The sequence below is a fragment of the Jatropha curcas genome, chromosome 5 (assembly GCF_041381405.1).
Source record: "Jatropha curcas cultivar XTBG-Jc1 chromosome 5, XTBG_Jcur_1.0, whole genome shotgun sequence".
Taxonomy (NCBI): domain Eukaryota; kingdom Viridiplantae; phylum Streptophyta; class Magnoliopsida; order Malpighiales; family Euphorbiaceae; genus Jatropha; species Jatropha curcas.
In genome coordinates, this window is record NC_143155.1 from 29,815,273 (window position 1) to 29,831,191 (window position 15,919).

General features: G+C 35.9%; 2 protein-coding genes across 3 annotated transcripts; one reads left to right on the forward strand and one right to left on the reverse strand.

Annotated features, from left to right (window-relative positions):
* Window positions 1-94: 94 nt before the first annotated feature.
* TTN1 (ARM repeat superfamily protein) lies at window positions 95-8,750 on the forward strand. Its single transcript, XM_012228214.2, has 17 exons — window positions 95-959; window positions 1,047-1,594; window positions 2,057-2,159; window positions 2,422-2,598; window positions 3,531-3,722; window positions 3,952-4,068; window positions 4,165-4,269; window positions 4,464-4,634; window positions 4,749-4,964; window positions 5,342-5,540; window positions 5,986-6,191; window positions 6,291-6,515; window positions 6,602-7,153; window positions 7,237-7,506; window positions 7,701-7,745; window positions 7,868-8,053; window positions 8,243-8,750. Exons 1-17 carry the CDS (start codon window positions 801-803, stop codon window positions 8,528-8,530), a joined length of 3,759 nt encoding a protein of 1,252 aa, XP_012083604.1. The 5' UTR covers window positions 95-800; the 3' UTR covers window positions 8,531-8,750.
* A 474-nt stretch (window positions 8,751-9,224) lies between these two features.
* MAP1A (methionine aminopeptidase 1A) lies at window positions 9,225-15,163 on the reverse strand. Of its 2 annotated transcripts, none has more exons than XM_012228215.3 (17): window positions 14,938-15,163; window positions 14,716-14,832; window positions 14,304-14,354; window positions 13,604-13,789; window positions 13,018-13,093; window positions 12,677-12,724; window positions 12,457-12,501; window positions 11,646-11,745; window positions 11,483-11,534; window positions 11,367-11,408; window positions 11,100-11,161; window positions 10,897-10,995; window positions 10,491-10,564; window positions 10,326-10,395; window positions 10,031-10,096; window positions 9,864-9,952; window positions 9,225-9,733 (listed from the first exon to the last, which is right to left on the reverse strand). In XM_012228215.3, exons 2-17 carry the CDS (start codon window positions 14,787-14,789, stop codon window positions 9,656-9,658), a joined length of 1,212 nt encoding a protein of 403 aa, XP_012083605.1. In that variant the 5' UTR covers window positions 14,790-14,832; window positions 14,938-15,163; the 3' UTR covers window positions 9,225-9,655. The 2 variants fall into 2 exon arrangements, with proteins under 2 accessions (XP_012083605.1, XP_037497607.1); XM_037641679.2 differs by having other exon boundaries at window positions 14,712-14,832; window positions 14,938-15,162.
* Window positions 15,164-15,919: the final 756 nt, after the last annotated feature.

Here is a 15,919-nt window from a genome sequence, read left to right on the forward strand (position 1 = left end):
GCCATACTTAAACCTTAATAATAAATGTATTATGACGAATTATACTCTTTCATTTTTTTTTTTTTTTGTTTCATCTCTCAAAGAGATATTCCATCACAGGAAGGTTTTTTCTACTTCAGGTGTATTGGTACAGCCACATAACCAAAAATATTTAATAGTTGTATGTTCATCAGGGATGAAGTTTAAAGTTTAAGTGTATAAAGTTGAACTTAGATTTGTTACCAATCCGTTGTAGTTGCGCTGGTTAGGGTATTTGGCTCTCGCATCAAGAAACCCGAGTTCGATTCCCGCGACGAAACTTATTAATTTTTTTTCCCCAAAACTTTAAAATTAAAATTTTCATAATTTCTATGGAAAAGAACTGATTTTTTTTACAGATTACCCAACCTTTCTTGGTGCTCTTTCATTTCTAAGGTTATTGCTGATTATCGCATTTATCGCAAAAGATTTGGTTCTATGGGCTTCTTTTGATGTCAAGGATGCTGGCAATTTCAGAGAGGGCGAGAGGAGGCCGGTGGTGAGCGACTGAGACTTCAGAGGGAGGGTGAGGGAGAAATGGTAGAGGGGGCAGCTGTGTTTTTGAGTGGAAGGGGTAATGTAGACTTTTCCATATAATAATTAATATTTTTGATTTAGATCGAGACATGTATACCTCCCCGAAACTGAAACACTTGAGTGAAATTCTCATAGCGGGAATTGTAGCCCACATTTTCCTGACCTCGCACAAAATCACAGAGTAGACTACAAGTCTCTTTACAGTGGAGGCAGTGAAAGAGGAGACACATAGGAAGGAAGCGGAAATGGCTGTGGAAGAAGAAGACGACGAGCATGGTTGCAAGGAGAGAGTTTTACAGAAGTACTTTTTGCAGGAATGGAAACTCGTAAAGTCTCTCCTGGATGACATCGTTTCCAATGGCCGCGTCTCCGATCTTTCCTCCGTCCACAAGATCCGATCCATCGTACTTAATATTTTTCCTCTCCAATTTATCTGTTTCACGATTACTTAATAATTATATGAAATATCTTATCATTGTATGATGTTGCAGATGGATAAGTATCAGCAGGAAGGGCAACTTCTGGAGCCTTACTTGGAGAGCATAGTTTCTCCATTGATGTCAATTATCCGAACTAAGACAATAGAATTAGGCATAGCTTCGGATGAGATTCTTCAAGTAATTAAGCCAATTTGCATCATTATTTATTGCCTTGTTACTGTCGGTGGATACAAGGCAGTTATAAAGTTTTTTCCACATCAAGTTTCTAATTTGGAGCTTGCAGTCGCTCTCTTGGACAAGTGCCATGATACAGCTTCAGGGACGTCGTTGCGGCAGGAAAGTACAGGAGAAATGGAGGCAAAATGTGTGATACTGTTGTGGCTTTCTATTCTTGTATTAGTTCCATTTGATATCTCCTCTGTTGATACTAGTATTGCAAATAATAATGATATTTGCAAACTTGAACCCTCCCCTCTGGTTTTGAGGATAATGAAGTTTTCTAAGGATTACCTTTCTAATGCGGGTCCCATGCGCACCATGGCTGGATTGCTTCTCTCTAAGCTTCTGACGCGTCCCGATATGCCAATGGCCTTTACCGGGTATTTCTCATCATTCATATCATTGCTTAAGTTAATGGCCTTTGCGAGCAACCATTAACTTTTGGTTATATGTAAGGGACTAGAGTACGGGTAAAGGGACATAAATATATGTGTTGAGGTAGTTTGTTAGCTAGTGCTGGATTTAATAAGGTTCCTAGGTCAGCATGTTAACTGTGTTTAATAGCCTGATGGGAATATCAAGTTACAGTGCGTATTTAGGTAAGTTCCTGAAGTGGTGGTCTGACTTGCTAATAGAGGCCTTGAGTCATGCCGAATTGATATGGATATGCTACTTTCGGTAACTTCCAACTCAGATGGCTACAATCTTGAGAGATGATATAATAGGAGTTTGGTGGTCCCATGAAATTCTTTTTCTTTTAGGTGTGAAGCCATGGATTATACTGAAAGTTTTCTATTTGGTTGTGCTTGTTTCACTTATTTCATTTTGGTATTCTTTTTCAGCTTCATTGAATGGACACATGAAGTATTATCTTCTGGAACAGATGATGTCATGTCTCACTTTCGGTTACTAGGTGTTGTGGAAGCATTGGCTGCCATTTTCAAGGTTTGCTTTTCATAGTTTTTCATGTCTCCTAACTACAATGAAAACGTTGGTAGTAGTATTTTTAAAAGTGAATATCGTATTCCTTTGATTTATATTTCACATCTGTTGGAAATTTGCAATTCTACAATCCTGTTTTCTTTCTGAATAAGAGAATTCATTTTTACTCTGTGATTTTCTTTGTGTGTATTGTGTGGTTGGGTGCATGTGACTGGACATTTTTTTTTCTCACTTGATGTCTTATATTCCATTTTATTGTAGCCAGGTGGGTGGTCGTAAAGTTTTGATAGATGCTATTCCTATTGTTTGGAATGACACGTCATTAATGGTCAAATCTGGTAATGCATCTCGTAGTCCTTTGCTTCGGAAGTATTTGGTGAAGTTAACTCAGCGGATAGGACTCACTTGCCTCCCCCATCGTTCACCAGCCTGGTGTTATGTAGTGAGTATTGTTCAATTTTCAAAATCTTCTTGCTTTATACTTCACAAGTTTGACCATCTATAAATTTAGGATGAGAAAAATTCACTCGGAAATATCTAATCATTGCTATGTTGAAAATTTTTCGTTTACAAAATCTTTTAAATATGATAATATTAATATTTTGTGCTACTCAAAAAGAAAAAAAAAAAAAAAGTGTTTGCATATGTGCACATTAGAATTAAGTTTGGCTTCTGTGTAGGAATCATAGGATGGATTAATATTTGATGATATTAATTTACTCCATGTTTAGTGATGACATCATCAACCTGTGTATGATCTGACGTCGGTACATTGAATATTGTTAGTTTGTGACTCTTCAAAATGCTTACGGAGGCTTGTGAGGGCATACAAAGAGCCTGGCTGTTGTCTGTGTTTCTTCTCTTGGGTTTTAGTTGCGTTACATGACACTTGGGAGGATAGTTTACATTTGAGATTGTGCATTTCTAATAGTTGAAGAGCAGATTAGAGAGTTCATTGTGTTCGAAAATATGGAGGAGCATTTTCTGAGAAGCCACAGATGCAAAATATACTTTGTAGCCCACATACAGCCACCAGCCACCAGCCACCTATAAGTCCATTGCTTGATATCTGAGCTCTCGCTTTATAAGTTGCCCTAAACTTCACTATATGATTCATTTTTCCCTCTGCATTATTCATTAGTTTAAAGTTAGAAAAGATGGAGATATTGTAAAAGGGTCCTCTCTTTAATGCCAGTGGAATTCTGTGCTCTCCTTTTCTGTGTTTTTGTAGCTGCTGCGCTAATTAGTTATATTTTATCTTATCATGTTGTATTTTTCCAGAATGATTATCTTGGGAGTTGTGAATTCATCTGTTTGTTAAATTATCAGAGCCATCAAGTGAAACACCACATAACATTCTCGTTTTATCCACAGGGAAGAACCAACTCACTTGGAAAGAATATTTCTCTGAATGCATTGAAAATAGCCGATCAGTGGAGTCATGAAGTGAATGCCAACACCCACAAGTCAAAAGAAACTGCAAACAATGTGCAAGATGAAGATATGGATGTTCCAGAAATTGTAGAAGAGATCATTGAGATTTTACTTTCTGGATTGAAGGACACGGTATGTTTAAAGGGTCAGATCCTGCCACATACTTGATGGCCATAAGTTCTATCACCTTCTAAAACATGCATGGATTACTCACTAATAAAAGCATTTGTAAATGTTTATGTCTGTTGGTCTTGTTTCGAAATAAACATTAGATAGACGACAAAGGAGAGATATTTATTCTGTTTGTTGATAACTTTGCCAGTTTCCGGCTAATTTAATGCCCATATTGTTCATGATGTAGGACACTGTTGTACGTTGGTCTGCTGCAAAAGGTATAGGCCGAATAACTTCCCGTTTGACATCTGTCCTCTCAGAAGAGGTCTTGTCGTCTGTTTTGGAGCTGTTTTCACCTGGAGAAGTATGCTTGTGGTGTTGATCTCTTTATACTATCCTTTCTAACTGACCAACCAACCTTGGAGGTTTCAAGCCATGCTGAAATATTATCATTTTTCAGGGTGATGGTTCATGGCATGGAGCTTGCTTAGCATTGGCTGAACTAGCACGTCGAGGGTTGCTATTGCCTGTCAGTCTTCCAAAAGTTGTGCCTTTTATCATCAAGGTTGTATGGTTGCATATTGGTTAAAATTTTTTTCCTTTTGTTTAAAGCTAAATCACTTTGTTTGATTTTAAGATTGTCATAAGAAATTTACATTTATACCTTAAGCATCATGCAGATGCATATTTGGGTGACACTGACAACTATGAAAATTGACATACCATTGACGCTGATTAAGAATAACTTTTCCTTAACAGGCACTGCATTATGATATTCGAAGAGGGCCACATAGTGTGGGGTCTCATGTACGTGATGCTGCTGCATACGTTTGTTGGGCATTTGGTCGGGCATATTATCACACTGATATGAGAAAAGTACTGGAACAGCTTGCTCCACACCTATTAATAGTGGCCTGCTATGATCGTGAGGTGCTAACTCCTCTTGATAGGATAATTATTTGTTCTGGACTCTTTTCTCAGATCAAAACCATGATTCCATTATTCTTTTCAACCATGCCAAAGCTTATGACTTTTGATGCCTAGGTCAATTGCAGAAGAGCAGCAGCTGCTGCTTTTCAGGAGAATGTTGGAAGACAAGGGAATTATCCGCATGGCATTGACATAGTGAATACTGCAGACTATTTTTCTCTTTCTTCGCGAGTAAACTCTTATCTCAATGTTGCTGTCTCTGTTGTTCAGTATGAAGGATACCTATATCCATTTGCCGAAGAACTGCTGCATAACAAGATTGGTCATTGGGTATGTACACCAAAATGTTCAAATTTTATGCCTTATCAAACCTTCATATATTCGAAATTAGTGTTCAGTTTATGAATTTGTGATTACTTTTCTCTCTTTCATCCGGGATGGACTTACTTCATTATGGTATTCCTTTTTGTAGGGAAGTTACAGGGAAAAAAAAAGCTTTTGAATGATATCATAGAGTTTCCCGTTGAATATGATTTTTATGGGGCGTAGATCATAGATATTGGCATTTGTTGTTTATGTTTTTGCGAATTTGACTACTCAATTAAAGAGATCAGACATAAAATCCCCATAGCCCTTGCCACTAACATAATTCTTATCATGTTTATGGTTCTTGTTTTTCCTTGTTTGAAGAGGATTGGTTTCTGTAGGATAAAGGCTTGAGAGAACTTGCTGCAGAGGCCATTTCAGCTCTTGTCAAATATGATCCTGAATATTTTGCGAGAACTGTTTTAGAGAAATTGATTCCTTCTACTCTATCCTCTGACCTATGCATGCGTCATGGTGCAACCTTGGCTGTTGGGGAAGTTGTTTTGGCTTTACATCACTGTGATTACACTCTTGCAACCGGTTGGTACTCTGATTTTCTCTTTTTCAGCAATTTGTTTGTTGTTCAGAAATGCAACTGAAACTTATTATCAAGTGTTCTAATATCTTATTATAGCACTTTAACATATCAAAGATAGAAAAGGGGGTGTACAGTACATAGAATGTTTAGCTTCAATAGATGGTTGATTGGATGATTTAGTGTGCATTTTGATGACAGTAATTGTATGAGATCTTAAATGATTTACATTTTCTGTATGGATTTGATAGCACTCTACCTTTGAAGTCTAATTCTTGATATTGCCAGCTTGTCACAAGACAATGTTTTCTGGGATGGGCATTCCACTTTAAATTGATGAGTTAAAGTTGTTATTTTTACAGAATTTCATAAGATATTATCTCTGGTGATCCCATTCCTTGTTGAAGCAAATGTATTACTTTTTTCATTGGTCCAATCTCTCTTTTTCAGATAAACAGAAAGACATAGCTGGTGTTGTTCCTGCTATTGAAAAAGCTCGTCTTTATCGTGGGAAGGGTGGAGAGATAATGCGTTCTGCTGTTTCCCGGTTCATTGAATGCATCTCCATGTGTTGTTTGACATTGTCCGAAAAGATAAAACAGGGTCTGCTTGATACACTAAATGATAACTTGAGGCATCCAAATTCTCAAATACAGGTGTTTGTCTTGTAATTTCAAACTTTATTTGCTACTAAGTTTATCCTTTTACGCTGGAAATGTTGAATTTCTGAAACAAAATTTGCACATAATTTACAGCTTGCTGCTGTGAAGGCTCTCAAACACTTTGTTCAAGCATACTTTGTCACTGCAAAAAGTGGAAATGCAGGTGGTATAACATCAAAGTACCTGGGACAACTGACTGATCAAAATGTTGCTATAAGAAGAGGATCTGCATTGGCACTAGGTGTTTTACCATATGAATGTTTGGCTGGTCAGGGGGAAGATGTGCTTTTGAAGCTTTGTAGTTCCTGTGCAATTGAGGTGTGCTTCATAAAAGATGCTAGCTTATAAAATTGCCCACTGCCAGGAATGTCATTAACTTGCATAACTGTATGTCTTCTTTGCAGCATAACCCCGAGGACAGAGATGCTGAAGCTCGAGTAAATGCTGTCAAGGGACTCATTTCTGTATGTAAGACATTAACTCAGGCAAGAGGAAGTTCTTATATTTGTTCTGAAGAGGACCATATGTCTCTGTATCATCTGATAAAAAACAAAGTGATGCCGAGTTTATTTGAAGCTCTTGATGATTATTCTGTTGATAAAAGAGGTGATGTTGGTTCCTGGGTTCGTGAGGTTGCTTTGGAAGGTCTTGAGACATGTACATATATCCTCTGTTCCATGGATTCCACTAGGAAATCCAATGGGTTTGAGTCTGTGTTAGATATGCCTGGAGTGGCTGAGAATAACCAAATTTTGGCATTTTTTGATGCAAATCTTGCTGCCCATCTAATTGAAGGAATTGTTAAGCAAGCTGTAGAGAAAATGGATAAAATAAGAGAAATTGCTGCAAAAGTTCTCCAAAGGATTTTGTACAACAAGACAGTATTTGTCCCATTTATACCACATAGGGAAAAGCTAGAAGAAATTGTTCCTAATGAAACAGATTTGAAATGGGGTGTAAGTATGCATAGGGTCATCTCTTCTCTGGTTTGATCTATATTTGAGAACTTTGATGAGGGGATGTTATGACTTCCTTGCAGGTACCCACCTTTTTATATCCACGTTTTATAAAATTACTTCAGTTTAGTTGTTATAGCAGAGCAGTGATGTCTGGGTTAGTCATTTCAATTGGTGGATTGCAAGATTCTTTAAGGAAGGTATCCATCTCTGCATTGTTGGACTATCTTCAAGGAGTTGAAACTGAAGACCCAAAAGAGAGAATGTCAAGAGAGCATATGCTGTCTGCTGACATCCTTTGGGTGCTCCAACAGTACAAGAAATGCGATAGAGTCATTGTACCTACATTGAAGGTAATGGAAGCTTGTGGGAATAAGTACTAATTTCCTCTGCTTTATAAGAAAAGTGGCTAAACCATAAACATTATTAAGTAGCCAATTGTGAGTAATTACCTTGATTGTTGAATTAAAGAATTCTGCGGAATTTTCTTTGTTCTTCTTCATGCCTTCACCATCTTGACCTTGACTAAGACTTCTGTGTATTTCAGACAATTGAGATTCTTTTCAGCAAAAAGATATTCTTGAACATGGAGGTTAGTTAACATTTCCTGTTTCTATTGCCTCCTAATTTATCTAATTCTCCATTGGATTTCTTGTATTTTATATGTGCATCACTTGGGGTGATAACTTGATTGAAATAACTCTCGATTTCCAGGCTCATACTCCAATATTTTGTGCTGGTGTTTTGGATTCTGTTGCCATTGAATTAAAAGGATCTAAGGACTTCCCAAAGTTATATGCTGGCATTGCAATACTTGGATACATTGCTTCACTTTCAGAGCCTGTGAACACTCGGGCATTCAGTCATCTTCTCACTCTTCTTTGCCATCGATATCCCAAGGTACAAAAGTCACCACTCAATACATGGCATACGATGCTTATGAACCCATCATTTCATTCTCTAGATAGAACTACACATCTATTTATGTAAAATTTCTATGTATAATTTTTTTGTCAATTCTATCAAGTGGATTATCACTAGCTCAACAAGCTCGAACCTCAAATTAGACATTTTCATTGTCCAATTCAGATTAGGAAAGCTTCGGCTGAACAAATTTACCTTGTACTCCTGCAAAATGGGAATCTTGTGCCAGAGGACAAGATAGAGAAAGCACTTGAAATTATATCTGACACTTATTGGGATGGTGACATGGAGGCCGCAAAGCGTCAAAGGTTGGAATTGTGTGAAATTTCAGGTCTGGATATGGGACTTGTTAGGAGCAGAGATATAGTACCGGACAAGGATAGGGAGAGGAGGCCAGTGGCTAATGATGAAAATGCATCGTATTCCTCACTTGTTGGATCAACTGGGTTTTGACTTCTGACTAATCAAAATGTTCATGAGTTTGATCGAGTTCCTGGGCCAATGTTGTGCCCCTCTTTTTCCCTCTCTTTGTTTATTATTATTTTTGGCGGGTAGAGATCATACATCAAAGTATATTGAGGACTAAATGATAGTAACTTGTATCATTTTTTCCCTTTAAAGGGTCAAAAACGACGAGCTTTATAATCTGTATTATAGATTCATATTTTCTACATTCGGCCATTTTGTCTTTAGCTAGCAACCTTCAAAAACAAAAAATGGTATTTTTCGCCTACCGAAAAGGGAACAATTTCTGCAAGTCGTGAAATTAATCGGAAGTGAAAAAAAATGAATGAATAAAAGAGGTGGCGTCACCCATTGAATACTTAAAAGAAAAAAAAAGAAAATACTATCATTAATCGGAAGGCTTCGAATGTCCCTCAGGCCAATACTATCGCATTAGATTTGTTTTGCGTACTCCTTGCCAACTGTCCATAAACGGCTAGCTTACGATATATAACGTTTGAATTGAGTTGGTTTTGAACCTTAGCTGTCGTTTAGAGCATTTCAATAATTGTACTTGTCTTTCCATAAAAACTGAAGAAATAATAAAAAAAAATAAAAAATTGAGTTTAAATAGGTATTATACAACAATCAAACATAACATTTATATAAAACCATAACGAGAGGAGATCACACCCTTAAAGACTTTATCAATAAGCTTAAGATTTAAAACTTAGCCTCCACTTTATCTGAATATCTGAATTACAAAATAATCAAACCTAGTTTAAAATCCCTTTACTTGGGCTTCGAATCGTCCTTGGGCTTTCAAGCCGGACTTGTTGTGGTCCCAAAAGAACGAAAAGTCAATTTTAAAATATTCAGTCAATTCTTCGACCTATCATAAATGCATTTATTATCACAAACATTACTGAGTTTCTCGAAAACACTGATATTACAATTTGAAAAAATTATTACTCTTATCCTCCAAACGCCATTATTTTGTTTTTACATTCTAACCATTCCCAAAGCCTTACTTCAAAATTGGAGTTTATCGTCTAATCTGATACATACGTGATATTCTCATCCGAGAAGATAATAATTGCATGGACGACTCTCCACGACCCGAACACAGGCCATTTATGCATTTAGCCACGAGAAGACGCTGGGGGATGATGGCAGCCTCGCCGTAAGAACCTCTACTCCAGTTTCTGTCACCTGCATCATTTGCAACATAAACATTTAGTCCCATAAATGTTAGTTTCTGATGCAAAGGCCTAGAATGTTATCAGGCGACGATAATAATTAGAAGCAGAAAGATAAGGAAACAGAGAGAAAGCAAATTTACCAAAAGAGTATGCTCAAATTGAGCACTGCGTTTGCCATCTGCTGTAACAGCAGTCCATCCATCAGGCCACATCCGATTGCGCCAAACCCCTATTTAGATCAATTTTAGACATCGCTACCCCAAAAAGGAAAACACTATCCTATCAATTCAAAGTACTGGAAAGCTACCTGCATTAATCATGGGTTCAATAGTGAAGGTCTGTCCAGCCTTCATCACCCCAACAGCTTTATTTTCTGCTCAGATTAAGGACCCAAAAAATAAAAGAATATATATATATATATGTTCTAAAGGGGAGAGGGACTTGCAATGTTCAAATCCCCAACCGCCTGTTCTATGGAGGCAAACACTTGATCAAAAGCAGAAAACAGGACGTAGATGAGTTATATTATTGCAATCCTCCGCTGCAAGAGTCGATGAAATTATGGAAAATATCATATTTAAAAGCTTGTTTACAGAGGATACTTGAGTAATGGGGAATATTTGGTGCACAATGGAAGAGCTCTCCAATACCATGGCCACAATATGACTTCACCTGTTTTAACCCAGAAGAAAAGAATATGTATATATTGTTAACACAGCCAACAAGTTTATAATGAAGTATATAAATCTTGGCCATAAGTACATTACCACAGATAACCCTGACATTGAAGCATGACGATTAATTACTTCTCCAATTTCACGAAATCGAACTCCAGGTTTCACTGACTCAACATTAAACAAGAAAAAAGATATTGAAGCTGGAATCTTCTTTCATAAATCATAAATATGCTGATACAATTCAGCAAAAGCAGAACCGAGTTACATTCCTGAGGCACTTCTGGAAAACAGACTGTATAGAATCTACTAAAATGAAACATGCAACCTCAAAAGGGCAAACTTAAATTAGAAAGGAAAACATGATTAAGAATTTCCCTAGTGACCCACCCGCTTCAAAATCCAATTAAGAGAATAAATGTGCAGAAATAAATGCTTGCATGATGCACACACATACAAATGCATTCGAGAAGAGAAACAGCACAATCATAACATATACCAATGGATATTGCTTTCTCCAAGCATTCATAAGTACACTGGACCAACTGACGAGATGCTTCATCAACATTTCCGACAAAATACGTTTCATTGAGATCACCTACACAATGTTTCAGCCACTGCTCAACAAATATCTCCAGGTTTTCTAGAATTTTTTAACAAATAAGAGAAATTCTACCACAATGACCTGGAAGAAATTCCTACCATGGACACCTTTGTAGTACACAGTCACGTCTACATTTACTATATCACCATCCTCCAATCTCCTGATGCAGTGAAGAAAAATTTAGCTTCAACTCAGATGCTTTTACAAAGACACTAGACAGTTCATTACATGCTATTACATTACAATGGTAAAAGAGATAAGGCATGCATATGAGACTATATAATAATATTGCATCATTGTTCAGATTTTAGTCTACAAAGTGCCCAGCGTTACAGGTATTTTTTCACGGTGGAATTAGCATGCACCTGGCATCAGGAATTCCATGGCAGATCACCTCATTAACTGACCTGCAACAGACAGATCTTCTTGATCAGTATATTGTTGTCCAAAGGAATATTAAGGAAAAGATAGGACTACCTACGTGCAGCATGACTTTGGGAAGAAATAATAATTTAAAGGAGACGGATATCCTCCTGCAGTAAGTACATATAAAAAAACAGTAAAGTTTAGCAGGCAAAAATCACAGCAGACAATGGCACGCATGCATCTAGAACTTTATCAATTGTGAACCTTTATCTACATACCAGCTGCAATAGTTGCCTCATGAACCACTTGATCTATTTCATCAGTTGTTATACCAGGCCGAATAACCCGAGCAGCGGCGTCCAAAGCCTCCCTTGCTATCTGAGAGTTACAAGTTTTGCAGATAATGATCAATGAATATAATTGGGATGGAGATATTGTACAAGGATGACAGAATGCTACCCATGGTAAAAAGAGCCTCCCCGATTCATTGAAAGGAAAACAAATGAACAGAGAATAAAGTAGTATAAGGAACTATCAATGAAGAGCACAACGTATGTTAGACACCTGATCAATGCTTTCACTACCCCGTCTTAACAATACTTAGAAAACAGAATGACAGGCTTAAGTTAAATTTCACAAAATGTTTGCACCTATCACTTGGTATGAGCTATTGCAGAATGATTTCAAACAAGTCCATTGAGGAAAGATATTAAATCAGACAGATTACAAAGATGTAAAACACAAAGCTGTTGCATCCAATTCTAGTCAGCCACAAGAATGGACTACAATCTAGTATTTAACATAATAGTGTTCTGATAATTTGTAATCTAGATTTTTGTATAGGACATTTTTTGTTTCTTTCTAACAGAAATTCTTGTTAGCTGAAGTCATAGTTGTTGCCCATGAAATGTTATGTTCAGCAATAATAAGATGAGATCTCAATATAAAAAATTAGGCTAACATAGGGCGCACCACACTGCCTGGACCTACATGTAAATTGCTAAATGCCATTTAGTCACTGAAAGACGCAAGATAAATATGCTGCTAGAAAAATATAATTCTACAGGAGGTTTATGATGGATAACTTACCCGACAAGTTTCTCGCATTCTTTGAATTTGTTCTGGAGTTTTGATCTACAGCATATGCAATTGAAGATAGGAAAAGGAACCTATAAGGAACTTCATATACTTGTACATATTTATATGAACTCAATAATTACATCCAACTTATATGTGCACAATTGGACATTAAGCAGAATACTATAAAAAAAGTATGTAAAACGCCATTAACAAATTAAAATAAATTTACCTCCACAACACGCTGTAAATCACTGTTGGGTTCAATCTTTGGGATTCCCTGAAAATGATAGTGAGGGGAAAAAAAAGCACTTCAGTGATGTATGACAATGAGACACCTGTAACAGAAAAGGGTACAAGTGGGAATGTAATATGAAGAAAGTTCTTGGCACTGAAGCAATTTGGCACAATAATGTCCAAATTGAAATTATAAAGTGTGGACACCGACTTATATGGACAATAAACATATTAATAATTTAAATGACATTCATATTCATTTTGAATGGCTCTAAAACAAAAGAACAAGTAGAAGCTGTTGTTCAAGATTTTGAAAGAAGCTAATAATGAACTTACATCCATTGCCCAATCAGGTTTATCAATCTGATCAGGAACCACACGCATAGGGGATATAGGATATGGTCTTAGAGGCCTGTGCAAAAAGAAAAATCCATTATGACGTAAGAAAATAAAGGGCAGAGGCCTGATTAAAAAAAATAAAGAATAAAAAAACAGGTGGGGTGTTAATTAGACATGTTACAATATAAATATTTCTATTCCTGTAGAGATAGATGAGCCACCCTAAATTCCAGTAGTGACCTAGTTAATCCCTGTTGTGAACTAATACCAGGGTACTAGCTCTTTCCCAATCACTCATTATCTTTTCAATATTTCACAAAACTAGGTGTCTTTATAACTGATTGAACTGATTGTCACTAGTCAACAAACACCATTTCTAATATAATGCTTCAAAGCAAGCACGAAGAATAAGGATATATCATGATCCCCAATCCACTGACCTCATCAAAGAAAAGAAATGTCAGCAAGCCAAAAGATGAGGAGAACAGAAAAGTTGGACAAATTAGGAATTATATGGTTAGAAGCTAATTAATAAAAAGATAAGGCATATTTTATTGATTGAGAAACAGTCGTTCACAAATACCCTGTCCAATCAAAATGAGGAAGTTTTGGAGTTCGAGCCTGTCCTGCCCTCAAGCAATATAACCAACCCTCATTTAGTAAATCTGAATTTTGTTCACCTGGAGTACCATTACTAATTGAAGACAACTTTGCCTTCAAATGAACTGATCTGTGAGAACTCCAAGAAGACTTAAAGCAATCCTGGGTGCTGAGAAGAAAACAATTTCATCAACATAGAAATGGAGAATAGGATTAACTTGATTTCAAGAAACATATATGAGTACGTGTATAGCAGAATCAAAGAATTAGTTATATAAGAATATCAAATAAATTCCAATTGCATCAATTTGACTAATCATCACAATGCAAAGATTTGAACAAGTGATATGGATGCTATCACATTCAATTAAAATTGAGAAGGATTTGCAAGAGGGAAAAAAAGAAAAGATTTTTCAGTTGCAATAAATAACTAAGTGAAGAAATGAAAACAAAAAGATAAGGAAAGGAGAACACAAAAAACGTAAAGAAATTGTATGCTAACTAGAAAATTCAAACCTTTTCTTGAACATGTTTAAGGGAAAGGTTGCAAGTAAAAACACAATTTAAAAATATCTGAATATTTCCTCAAATTCTTCATAAAAAGTTATTCATTAGCAGCCAGAGCATAGCCATTATGCATTCAAACAGATTACTGGCAAAAGCCAAAGATAATGATTACATACCAGAAAGCAGCACCTTCACGAGGAAGCTTTAATTCCATGCACTTCGGGCACCTGCAAAAACAAAATCTCGTACGGAATAAGATATCTGAGGATAAGAACCACTAGGTGAAGAAGCTAAAAATTCTATTGGAATACATAAAAGGTAACAGCTTGACTATCGTCAACTATATTCTACATGTAATAGTAGAAACTTAGTAAGCTAGAAGCAGAACACAACATCTCAATATCACGAATATCCAATCTCGCGTAACAAGAAAAATTTTTGACACCTGCCACAAAGGCTCTAGCTTCCTGATCATTAGAGTTTGATTTCAATATCAATGCACTAAAATGGTAAGAAGAGTGAAATCAACAAACTCAAGGCAAAATTTTCACTTAAAAACTAAAGAGATGAATAAAATAATTTACATACTGCAGATGCGCAGGCTTCCCGCATTGAACACACGATAAGGCAGTTGATTCCGCCACATCAGAGCCGCCGGCCATTGAACCCCACAACTCTCTCTTGGCGATTGATCAGTTCAATAAGCTGAAAAAAAAAACGGCCAATTGCCGTGAGTGGTTATGGACCTGAATTCGGGAGGAAGTTGCGCCACTTGATTTCAGATTACTAAAGGTAACAAAGATCACGAACCTCGGGTTGACTATAGGTCTTCCGGCGGAGGATTTTAATTCGCGAAGCCTCTGTTAAACAGCAAGGTGAAGGAACAGCTAGGGTTTTCCAGAGGAAAGACGGCGGACACGATACCGGCGAGGGCGAAATCAGATATTATCTAGATGGTCAAAAGATGAAACATGTCTCAGCTTTACTGCGCCAACGATTTTAGTTTTCCACTTTGGCTATAATAATAACAGGGAGTGAATTGATACACTGGTAAAGTGGCAAGGTCTCCTATATTTACTCAATTTTATTTTTATTTTTTTTTAACCTCCGATTAATTATTAGAGAAATGTAATTATTATCTCTATCAAATACACTTATTAATTACTATAATAATTAAAAATAATAATTGAACCACTTCAATATTAATTATATTATCTTTTAATTTGTGCTATTTTAATTGAAAAAATTTTAGTTTAAATATTTAAACGATGGCAAAATTAGAAAAAATAATTAATGTCACTTTGATTTTTTAAAAATGTCATTTAAATTGGAAAAGAATAAAAAAAACTAGCAAATTTAATAGAACGGACAACATAGTAAAAGGGAGTTTCTTTTTAAGATTAATATCTCACATTTTAATACCATTATTTATGCTACAACCTTCAGAAAGAAAAAAAGATAAATAACTATTTTTATTTTTTATTCTTTATAATTTTTATAATATTTTAAACTTATAATGATGCAAAATTTTATAACATAATGATAGTAGCAGTAAGTAGGGTGTATATATATGTATATTATTTTTAAAATTTAATTTAATTTATAGTCTTAGTAAACTACAAATAATTTTCTACATTAAAGATATATAAAAGCGTGATAAATTAAAAAGAATAATGATTTTATTTATTAATCTCTATCAAGATAATAAATAAATTAAGGATATTGATTGAGTTAAAGTATTAGTCTTTTCAGTTAAAAAAATTGTTAGTCTTTTTTTTGTTTTTTTTGGATA